Genomic DNA, 12349 nt, shown 5'->3' with positions numbered 1-12349 from the left:
TGACATCCTTTTTGTCTCGGGAGACAATGGAGTTGCGCATAATCTAGTCCGATTTTTACATTTCATGTCCTAATACATCTCCTGCTGTGGCTGTGTAGTCGTATCCGGGACAAACACTCCCTCTGGCAGGTGCCACAAATGTAGCGAAGACTTTGCCTGGCTGGTTGTAATGTCATAGTTTCTTGTTGGCGTCTTTTCTTGTCTTTCCATTTCTCCTCTCTCCCTCTGTTACTCCTTTGTGTTCCCTCTTCTGTGGTGCGCCGCCAATCTCCACGGTTGTTGGTAACCGCTTCCCAGATGCTAATATTGATGTCGCAGTCCTTCATGTCCCTTTTGCAAACATCCTTGTATCGTAAGAACGGTCTTCCTTCAGACCTAGTACACCGAGCAAGCTCTCCGTAGAGTATGTACTTGGAGATTCTGCTACCTTCCATACGACTAACATGTCCAAGCCATCTCATACGTCTTTCTGTGAGGAGTGCAGACATGCTTGGTATTCCTGCTTGCTTGAGGACATCTTTGTTGGGGACACGATTCTACTATTTGATGTCAAGGATTTTCTGGAGACATCGCAGGTGAAAGATATTTAGGCGACGCTCTTGGTGAGTGTATGGCGTCCAGGTCTCACTGCCATACAGTAGAGTGCTAAGTACTCATGCCTGGTAAATCTTCATTTTTTGTGATCTTGTCAGATTATTGTTGTCCCATGCCCGTTTGGAGAGCTGGGCCATCACAGCAGCAGTCTTGCCAATGCGTATATTGAGCTCGGCATCAAAAGATAGGTTGTAGGTGATGGTAGAGCCAAGAAAGGTAAAATTCTCCACCTCCTGTTCCCTCCATTATGTATTTTTGGGATGTCCGATGTAGTCTGACCGATGATGTTGGTCTTCTTGAGGCTGATAACTAAGCCAAAGTCGCTACATGCTTGCTCAGAGCAGTTGATGAGCCTTTGCAAGGCTTGTGTGTGTGATACCAGAGCGGTATCATCAGCGAAGAGCATCTCCTTGATCAGGACGCTTTTGATTTTGGTCTTGGCACGCAGACGCGAGAGATTGAACAGTTTCCCGTCACTTCTACTGTGCAGAAGCACGCCATCATCTGATGTCTCGAAGGCACGTGACAGCAGCAGCGAGAAGAAGATGCCTAATAACGTAGGAGCAAGGACACGGCTTTGCCTTACCCCATTCTTTATTTGGAAGGCGGCTGATGTTGAACCATTGTGCTGTATGGTGCCTGGCATATCATCATGGAAAGATTTGACGATCCTCAGCAGCTTTGGTGGACATCCGATTTTTCGAAGCAGGATGAAGAGGCCTTGTTTACTTACCAAGTCAAAGGCCTTTGTCAGATCAATGAAGACCATGTATAATGGCATGTTCTGCTCTGTCTGTGGACTTCTCATGAAGTTGGCGTCTAGAGAATATCATGTCAATAGTTGTTCTGCTTCTTCTAAAGCCACACTGCGATTCTGGATAAATTCGAGAAGCAAGCAGTTGTAGCCTGGATAGGATAATGCAAGCAAAGGTCTTTCTAACAGTGCTGAGAAGAGATATTCCACGGTAACTGTTACAATCACCATGGTCACCTTTGTTTTTGTAAAGCGTAATGATGCCCTTCTACAGGCTACCTCTAAGACGAGTGACAATGACCTCATCTTTGTGGCTGGAGATTTTAATGGGCATGTTGGGCAGGAATCTGGTATCTTCACTGGGGGACACGGGGGCCATGGCATTGGTGCCTGGAACGATGAGGGAACTAGGCTACTGGAGTTCTGTGATGCGTGTAACCTTTTAATGTGCAACACTAACTTCAGAAAGTCAAGCAGCCACCTGATAACCTATCAATCAGGGAACTCTGCTTACCAGATTGATTTCATCCTCACCAGACAGCGGGACGCAGGGATGCTCTTAAATACAAAGACCCTCCTGGGTGAAGAATGTACCTTCCAGCATAGACTAGTCTTTAGTGACTTTAGGCTCGAGGCCAGAAGGATATCAAGAAGCAGACCAATCCAAAAAAGAAGGATTTGAAAGCTAAAGAACCCTTCACATGGTCAGAGATTTAGGGACATCCTAATCAAGAAATTTGATGAGAGGGAGGAGGAACTACAGATATCGGACATAGAAGGTACCCGGAAATTCCTACGGGACAGCTTGCTGAGTGCCACAGACCAAGTCTGTGGATGGTGCAAAGTCCCTTCCAGACCTAGAGTTACGTGGTGGTGGAATAGTACTTTAGACAAAGCCATTAGAGCAAAGAAACAGGCTAGGAAAGCCTTGAAGGGTGGTGGGTAGCAGGGAACTGTACCAGGTAGCCAAAAGGGGGGATGGGTAGCAGGTATACATAGCCAAGGGTGAAGCAGAAAAGAAGTTTGCCAATGTCCAACGATGTGAGGACCAAAGAACTGAGGTGTTTTGGATTGCAAGACAGTGTGTAAGAGAAAATTGTGATGTCACAGGAGAGAAATGTGTCTGCATGGATGATGATGCACTTGCTTTTAATGATTCTGAAAAGAAAGAGGCTTGGAGAAGCCATTAGGAAAGATTGCTGAACGTGGAGAATGAATGGGAGGAGGAGAGCCTGCCAAATGTTGACCCAGTAGAGGGACCAGCTATCTGAATAGACTCCTCCTGGTAGATAAAGCAATTAAGGGTATGAAGCCAGGAAAAGACCCCAGCCCATCAGGAATCACTGATGAGATGCTTAAAACATCTGGTGGTGTGGGCTATGGCCTAGTCACCTGCATTGTAAACCAGGGAGTTCATGATGGAGTCACACCCAATGACTGGCGTAGCAGCACCATAGTCAACTGCTACAAGGGTAAAGGTGATGCTTTAGATAGAAATAACTACAGGGGTATCAAACTGCTGGATCAGGTGATGAAGGTCACGGAGAGGGTCATAGCCCATCTCATTAGGGAGAGAGTCTGCTTAGATGAGATGCAGTTCGGTTTTGTGCTGAGTAGAAGCACTATTGATAGCATATTCCTGGTTTGAGAGCTGCAGGAGAAATACCTAGCTAAAGATTAACTTTTGTGGACTTGCCTTTCACATGGTCCCTCGATCCCTTATCTGATGGGCGATGTGGACACTGGAAATTGACAAATGGTTAATAAGGGCTGTACAGGCCCTATACAGAGAAGCCGTTAGTAAGGTTAGGATTGGCAATGAGTATAGTGAAGAATTTCGGGTAGAAGTAGGGGTCCACCAAGGTTCATCCCTCAGTCCCCTTTTATTCATCATAGTCCTCCAGGCAATAACAGAGAAATTCAAGATGGGTTGCCCCTGGGAGCTCCTCTATGCTGATGACCTGGCTCTCATGGCAGAATCGCTACCAGAACTAGAGAAGAAATTTTGGGTGTGGAAGCAAGGTTTAGAATTAAAAGGCCTTAGAGTCAATATAGCAAAGACCAAAGTTCTAGTAAGTAGGGAGGCAAACTCATCACACACACCCTCAGGTAGGTGGCCCTGCTCGATCTGTAGAAAAGGTGTAGGTAGAAACTCCATAAGATGTACCCAGTGTAAGCTATGGACACATAAGAGGTGCAGCAACATCAAAGGAAGATTAACCGAGAAGATAGCTTTCGTGTGCGGCAGATGCACAGGGGTAATAAACACCACAGATGCTCAGAAAACGGATTCCATCACACTTCAGGGGGAGAAACTAGTAGTTGATAGCTTCCACTACCTAGGTGACCAAGTTAGTAGTGGGGGTGGATGCTCTGAGAGCATTACCACTAGAATAAGAATAGCCTGGGCAAAGTTCAGAAAGTTTCTACCCCTATTGGTGACAAAGGGCCTCTCGCTCAGAGTGAAAAGTAGATTGTACAATGCATGTGTGTGAACTGCCATGCTTCATGGCAGTGAAACATGGGCTGTGACTACGGAGGACATGCGTAGGCTCGAAAGAAATGAAGCTAGCATAATCTGATGGATGTGTAATGTCTGCGTGTACACACGATAGAGTGTAAGCGCCCTGAGAGAAATGCTGGACATAAGAAGCATTGGATGTGGCGTGCAAGAGAGACGTTTGTGCTGGTATGGTCATGTACTATGGATGGATGAGGAGAGATGTGGGAAGAAGTGCCACTCCCAAACAGTTGAAGGAATCCGGGGTAGAGGGAGATCCAGGAAGACATGGGATGAGGTGGTCAAGCATGACCTTCGAACGTTGGGCCCCACAGAGTCAATGACGAAAGACCGAGACCCCTGGGGATATGCTGTGACTGGGAAGACCCGGTAAGTAAAGTGAGTTTACAGTTGTATCCTATACCAGTTTCGCGTAACCAGCCCCAGTCCATTCAAAAGTACCTTAGATTGTAGGGCGACCTGCTGTGCTTACCTGTGATCGTAGGGTGACCTGCTGTGCTTACCTTGGATCATGGACGACCTGCTGTGCTTGAGGAGACCTATTGAGTCAAGTACATCGACATCATAATAAAAATCAAATGGAAATTGTAGTTGTGATACCCGTGCTGGTGGCACGTAAAAAGCATCAACCGATTGTGGCCGTTGCCAGCTTCCTCTGGCCCCTGTGCCGGTGTCACATAAAAAGCACCATCCAAATATGGCTGATGCCAGCGCCACCTTGACTGGCTTCCGTGTCAGTGGCACAGAAAAAACACCAACCAATCGTGGCCATTGCCAGCCTCCTCTGGCCCCTGTGCTGGCGGCACGTAAAAAGCATCCATCAGGAAGGGCATCCAGCTGTAGAAGCATTGCCAGATCAAACTGGAGCTTGTTGCAGCCTCCTGGCTTCCCAGACCCCGGTCAAACTGTCCAACCCATACTAGCATGGAAAACGGACGTTAAACGATGATGATGATGATGATGATGATGATGATGATGATGATGATAATGATGATGATGATGATGTATATATATAGAACATATTGTGTATACAATCTACCTTTCACTCGGAGAGAGAAACCTTTCCTAGCCAACAGAGGCAAAAGCTCTCTGAATTTCCTCCATCCTATTCTTATTCTAGCTAATACACTCTCTGTACACCCTCCTCCGCTGCTTATTTAATCCCCTAACTAGCGTAAATTATCTACTACCTCTAATGTGCCACCAGGGCATTTGGGAGAATCAACTTCCTGAGTTTTAGTACCTTTAATGGATCCTATACACCTTCCATGTACAAACTCTACCTTCTCTGATAACTTTCCATTATTTCACTGCACTTCTTGTGTGTCCATAGCTTACACTGATGCATGTATACAGACAGCAATTCTACATGGTAGTGAGACATGGGCCCTGAATGCAGAGAACATGTGAATGTTAGAGAAGAATGAGGCTAGTATGCTCTGCTGGGTGTGTAATGTAAGTGTACATATTCAACAGAGTGATAGTATTTTGAGAGTGATGTCAGGCATAAGAGGAATTAGATGCAGCATGCAAGAGAGAAGACTGCACTGGTTTGGTCATGTGATGCAGATGGATGCCGATAGCTCCATAAAGAAGTGCTGATCTCTCAAAATAGATGGAACACATGGAAGCGGGAAACTCAGGAAGACATAGGATGAAGTACTGAAGGACGACTTCAGGACGTTAAACTTTTCATATGAGATGACAAAGAACCGAGAGACCTGGCGTAACGCTGTACTCAAGAGGACCCATACTCCACATCAGAAATGTTAGGGCTGCTCTCCCTGGTGAAGAGGATTGGCCAGCAAGAGTCTTGTGCTGGTGCCATGTAAAAGGCACTTGTGCTGCTGCTATGTAAAAATGCTCGTGCAGTGCCATGTAAAACCACTTTGTAAAGTGGTTGGCACTAGGAAGGGCATCCAGCCGTAGAAACGATGCCAAATCAGACAGGAGTCTGGTGCAGCTCCCCAGCTTGCCAGCACTGGTCAAACCATCTGACCCCTACCAGTGAGAAAAACCAGACATTAAATGATGATGATGATGATGATTATATAATGCACATACATGGATACATACAAATGCGTATATATTAACATACATACATACATACATACATATGCAGATATTGATGAAATATAGCAAAAATCAAAGAAAATTTCCCAATGATAAATAATTATGAAAATATAATTAAAATAATAATGATTAGCGCATGTGTAATACGTATCTTGAATGTTTCAGATGGGAAAGGAAAAAACAAATAACATGCAATAGATTCTATGATATAAAAAAAAATCATTGAATGAAATTTCATGGTCAAAAATAAAGAATTACAGATAAGTACCAAAAAAAGTTTTAAATGTTAAAAGTATCCAACAAATACCAAGTTATACTAAATTAATGAATGGAAAGATTGGTGATAATTGGCAAAGCTAGTCATTTAATTGCAATGGACTACAAATTAAGAATTTCAACCAATGTCTACAAATACTCAGATTTTCGGTCCAATGCAGATTTATCTTGGAATACTTTTCACTCAAGCACAATAAACATCTTATACAATTTTGGCAACAATCACACACACACACACACACACACACACACACACATATTATCCAGATGTCATTAGTTTTGTAAAACCTCTACTATTATAATTACTCTTGTTTGCTTCATGCTCTTGCTTGATGAGGCTGTGGTCATCCCAGATTAGTGGTTCCAGAGGTGTCGACATGCATAGAGCCAACCAGATCCACCAGTGCTCCCCATCGCTGGTGGTCGCATGCCAGCTCCTCTGCATCCTCCAAGATGACGTCAAGCTACTGAAGGTTTTCTTTAATCACATCCAGCCATCTGGTGTGGGACATACCAGGGGCCTCTTCCAGCCTGCGCCTGCTGCATTGCATATTATCATAATTACTCACGCATAATATAGTATTTGAAATGTCAATGATTACTTAAACAACAGACATTACAGGCTAAAAGATATGGTCATCAGAAATGCAGAGAACCAGAGATTTGTGTTAGAAACACTACCTCCACAAAAAAAACAAAAACAATGATGTTATTGTTAACAAAATGAACAATATGAGAAGTAAATGAATAAAGTGTTAAATATTTCTGTATAAAGTAAATTTAAAACATTATGGTTACCTTTCTTTGAAATGTTCTTCTGTACGATTCAAATCAGTGATGGAATTACCAAAAGGATTCCTGGGTTTGCCTTCAATCATATATTCGGTATACTCTGGAGACCATTCACTTTAATATGTTTTTTTTTAAGGAGAAATTACATTTATTAAACTAGAAAGCAGAAAATTTTAAAAAATTAATTACAATGTTTTAATTGTTTTGGTCGGGGAGAAAGGTTGTTCAAATTACAATTTTAAATAATTTGACTAAAAATTTAATTAATTATAAAACTTCTGATAATCTCACTCGCACTATGTTTCTCAATCGAATACACACAGACATACACATACATACAGATAGATATACATTATCCAATGTATTCTTTTTTCTCTCAAATAGATTAAAGAGTAATGTAAAGGTGAATTGGTAGTCAAAAGGCTTAAGCCAACTCGCTGCAAGAATTTATTCCACTTAACTACGGCTGTGAAACATGATGACAATAACAATGGCTGCAGGAAATTACACCACTCCCGGCTCCTGTCCTTGCTGACACACGCATCTCACACGTGATTCAATTGCTAATATCACATCGCTTTTCTATCATCAGAGCTGCCACAATCCTATCGTTACAACTATATGATTGTATCAATCATTAAACTAACTGTTGACAGGGTTTGAACTCCCAATGTAACTTTTATTAGCACTGTCAGTTACGACGGTGAGCGCTTCAGTCGATCCGATCAACGGAACAGCCTGCTCATGAAATTAATGTGCAAGTGGTTGAGCACTCCACAGACATGCATAGCCTTGATGTAGTTCGCAGGGAGATTCAGCATGACACAGAATGTGATAAGGCAGTCCTTTGAAATACAGACACAACTCATTTTTACCAGCTGAGTGAACTGGAGCAACGTGGAATAAAGTGTCTTGATCAAGGACACAACATGCTACTGGGAATCGAACTCACGACCTAACGACCATGAGCCCATAACTCTAACCACTAAAACCACATGCCTTCATGTAACTTTTATTATAGTATAGATAACTTTATGACAAAACCAGCCACTAAGATGATATTCAATGCTCAAATCCTATTAAACATTAAAACCAACGATTTGTGATAGAAAAGAGAAAGAAGTTCTAGTAATGGAAACTAAAGCACACATCTATCTCTTGCTTCTCTTCTATCTCTCTCCTCAAATTCTTGTTTATTAATGACTTTAATTATCACCAAAAATTATTTAAAATTTGGTCCACTTAATTACACTCACCTTGATTCTATTCCTTTTACTTCGGAAGATTCAAGTAAAGTTGTAGAAGTCAAAAGTAACTGGACAATTCGTTTTTCATGGTCAAATTGTAATATTGTATATTCGATCTAAAACAAAAATCAGAATAGTTATTTCTGAGAATCATATAAATAATTGAAACAGACATTAACAAAATAATAAACAGCACATTGTCATCTTTGTAAACTTATTATTGGCTGATTTTCCTTGGATTCTATTATTTCAGTTTTAAAAAAATTTATATTCCCATCAACATGGTAAGGAACCAGAAATAAAAGAGGCCCAAAAAACTCCTTAGTTTGTAGTGAATTTCAAAAGTAAAGGGGACAAAATATTTAATGAGAAACTACTCTAAAAATCATGAATGATCAATACAAGATTTAAAAGAATGAACTACTTTCCTTAGATTTTGTTGTTTCAGTTTTAAGAATTTTTATTAGAATTTACTCTCAACAAAATGACAAAGGAACCAAAATTAAAACAAGCCCCAAGCAACCCCTTAGTTTGTTGTGAATTCCAAAAGAAAATGGGATGAAATGAAAAGCTGCTCTAAAATTCATAATTCTTAATCAATACAAGATTTAAAAGAATTGAGATTATATCAAGGGTCATCTTAGTAGCATTATTAGCCTCTAAGCAAATCAATACTTTGGACCCTATAGGATTTATTTATTGACAGGAAACCACAGCCTGCATAGATCAGAAATGGGGCCTGAGACCCATGAGTAACTCAGGAACAAATGCCTGGTATGCTTATACCGCCAGATGACGTTAGTTATATCTGTCAGGGATTCAAGAAGATTCCCTAAAAGATTCCATATAAAATATGTTTGAGGAAAGAAATTATTAGAGTTGAAATTCCACTGAGAAGACGGGACAACAGTGAAAGGATGAGAATGAATAGAAAAAGGAGTCCCTTGATTAGGGATCTTAACAATGTGAGAAACTCACTGTAGGACATCGTGAAGGAGAGAAAGAACATTAGCAGAGGCACCAACCCAGATACGGTAACAGTATTACATAAGAAACTTATAAAGATGAAGAATACCCATCCATTCGTCCATCTATTTCTGACAAGCTTCTTTCTGTTTCCATTTCCCAAATCCTCTCACAACTGCTGAGCAACCCGAGGCTTTTGTAAAAGACTGCACTGTAGGATTAAGTCCAAATGCACATAGTTGGAAAGAAATCTTCTTAACCACACAGCTACACATATGCTTATTGATGTTGATTAAAAATAATCATGTGCATTTGCTTCATTGATTTAAACTCTCCTTTGACTCTTTGCCTGTTTCTTGTATCACATGGGACACACAGGATGTATTTCCCTTGGGGCTCGTACATATTATACACATTCCTTTTTTTTCAACCATGAGAGTTACTTGGGACCTATGAAACAAAATCATTATACGAACTCAGGTTGTATAAAACAAGGGTTAACTAAATAGCTGAAAACAAGCATGAACTTTTAGGTCAAACATATGAAAATGCTTTGGACTGGTAAAAAGTTAAGGGGTGCAACAGTGACCAGATGGTGTGGATTTCGATTTTACTGGTCAGCCCCCAAATCCAACCACAATTGTTTTTAATCCTTATGTGATACACAGGACATATGTCTCTGGTTTTTGAACATCACATATGATGCACAAACCAAATGTTTCTCAACCACCAAAGTAACTTGGGACTTATGAAAACTTTACATTACTCAGAACATATGAAGCAGGGGTTAACTAAAAGCCTGAAACAAAAATGGACGTTTCAGACAAACTTATGAAAATGCTTTGGATAGGAAAAGGGTTAGAAGGTACAACAGTGATCTGAGGGCATGGTTTCCAGTCTTATTAGTTGATCCAGAATCCAACCATGATCATTTTTAACCCTTTTCCTCATCTGTATATTATATGTAATACACAGGACATATTTCCTGGCTATCTATGCATCACATATGATACACCTTCCAAATTTTTTTCAACTACCAGAGTAACTTGGAAGTTAAAAAAGGAAAGCTTTATATTAGCCAGAACATATGAAACAAAAGCTAACTAAAAATCTGAAATCAAGGATGGACGTTTAGGATAAACTTATGAAAATGCTTTGGACAGGCAAAAATATTAAGACACACATGTATACTTACAACATGTTTACTTATGATCAAGAATATCGTAAAATAACTCTAGTTATTTGGGGCTATTTGGTTATCTATTGGGGCTATTTAGTTATTTGCCTGTCCTGTGTATCAACGTGTGATAAACAGGAAATATTTTCTTGGTGTCTAAATGTCATAAATGATACACATTCTCAGTTTTTTTCTCAACCATCAGAATAACTTGGCATTTATGAAAGGAAAGCTTTATATTACTTAAAACCTATGAACCAAGAATTAATGGAAATGCTTTGGACAAGCAAAGAGTTAAGCATTGTTGTAACGAAAGTTCTGTCCATTTTTTAAAGTAAATGTCTTAGATTTATAGGTGTTTAATTTCTCGGTTCTATTTGAAATGTGATGAAATCATTAATATATCATTTTCTTTCATTGTCTTTTATCTGATAACAGAATTGAAGTTGTTGTACTGGCCCCATGTTCACTCCAAGCAAAGAACATATTTGTCATGTAACTCTTAATGAATTTCAAAAAATAAATAATTTAAGTGTAGCAGCAAAATCCCTTCAAAACACTGATGGTAATGGCATAGTGACTGAAATAACATTCAGAAGATGGTTGTCAGTATTCAGAAATGGGGACTGCAGCCTGCAAGATGAATTAAGAGAAGGGTTCCCAAGAGGGTTGGATCTTGATGCATTGTTGCAGCAAACCCAACTTTTACAGTTTTGAGAACTAAGCATGGCTTCAACGTGAGCCATACCTCCACCATTTATCATGAATTGGAAAGGCTTGGTAAAGTGACAAATGTTGGAAAATGGATCTTACATGATCTCTCAGCAAACAATTGTAAACAACATGTTGACTGTTGTGCATCATTGTGATCTCGTGAGCTGCAAATGCCTTTTTTGAATAGAGTCCTCACTGGAGATGAAAAAGGGATACTTTACCATAATGTTAAGCATAAATGTTAATGTCTCAGTTGTGGTAAATAGCTAGTTCAGAAACCCAGAAGTGGCCTGCAACGAAGGAAGATTCTTCTGAATGTATGGTGGGATATGTGTGAAATAATTCATAATCATACTGCCAACAGCTAACATGTCTGAAAGTAGCTTTGCAGTAAAAAAAAGTCCATCATTAACAAACAGAAAAGGAGTCATCCTTCATCATGATAATGCCGAATCTCACACTGCACAAAAGACAAAAGATCTAGAAAAATATACCTGGGAAATTATGCATCGTTTTCTATATTCTCTGGACTGCGCACCAAGAGATTACCATCCTTTTAGAAGTTTACAAAATCATTTGAGTTGATTAAGACTTACTTCAAGAGCAGAAGTTGGAAATGAGTTCATTTCTTTCATTCCTAAGCCTAAGGAATTTTCTGAATGTGATATTAAAAAGCTCATTGACAAATGAGAAGGGGGCATGGAGAAAAATGTTGATTATATTAACGATTAGATAAATCAGATATTGTTTCTTCTTATTGTTTAATTGAGCCTTGAAAAAAAAAACAGAAATTTCATTGCAACCTGATACAACAACCAATGTATTTGCTTAGACATTTTCTAGGTAACATCTTCTAGATAAATATTGGCATGTGAATATCTAATTTCAATTAATTCATGACAACATTTATAGATGAAATACTTTAATGACCTCAAATACATAGTTAAAGAAAACAGATAAGAAGAATGGCAGAAACTAGAAAAGCGGCAGGTTTAGCATAATGAACAAAGGAGGAACAGAAGGTTGTGGAAATGAGGTTAAACCAAAGAAGAGAAATGATGAAGGGGGCGGGGTGATGGTGGGAGTAGTAGTAAGAGAGTTAAGTTAATGAAGAGGAGAGAAAATTAGGTCATTTAATTCATCATCATCATCATCATCATCATCATCGTTTAACGTCCGCTTTCCATACTAGCATGGGTTGGACGATTTGACTGAGGACTGGTGAAACCAGATGG

General features: G+C 40.0%; 1 protein-coding gene across 1 annotated transcript in view; it reads right to left on the bottom strand.

Moving 5' to 3' along the window:
- The window catches only part of LOC106876116 (glutamate--cysteine ligase catalytic subunit-like), a 54184-nt gene that overhangs the window by 9852 nt on the left and 31983 nt on the right, over positions 1-12349 (bottom strand). Inside the window, exons 3-4 of the mRNA XM_052978059.1 lie at positions 8267-8373; positions 7017-7124 (exon numbers count right to left, since the gene is read on the bottom strand). Coding sequence (XP_052834019.1) covers positions 7017-7124; positions 8267-8373 — 215 coding nt within the window. The remainder of the gene's footprint in view (positions 1-7016; positions 7125-8266; positions 8374-12349) is intronic.

This window comes from Octopus bimaculoides, chromosome 30, assembly GCF_001194135.2.
Source record: "Octopus bimaculoides isolate UCB-OBI-ISO-001 chromosome 30, ASM119413v2, whole genome shotgun sequence".
Taxonomy (NCBI): domain Eukaryota; kingdom Metazoa; phylum Mollusca; class Cephalopoda; order Octopoda; family Octopodidae; genus Octopus; species Octopus bimaculoides.
Note: the sequence above shows the minus strand (reverse complement) of the source record. Positions and strands in the feature narration are given on the sequence as shown.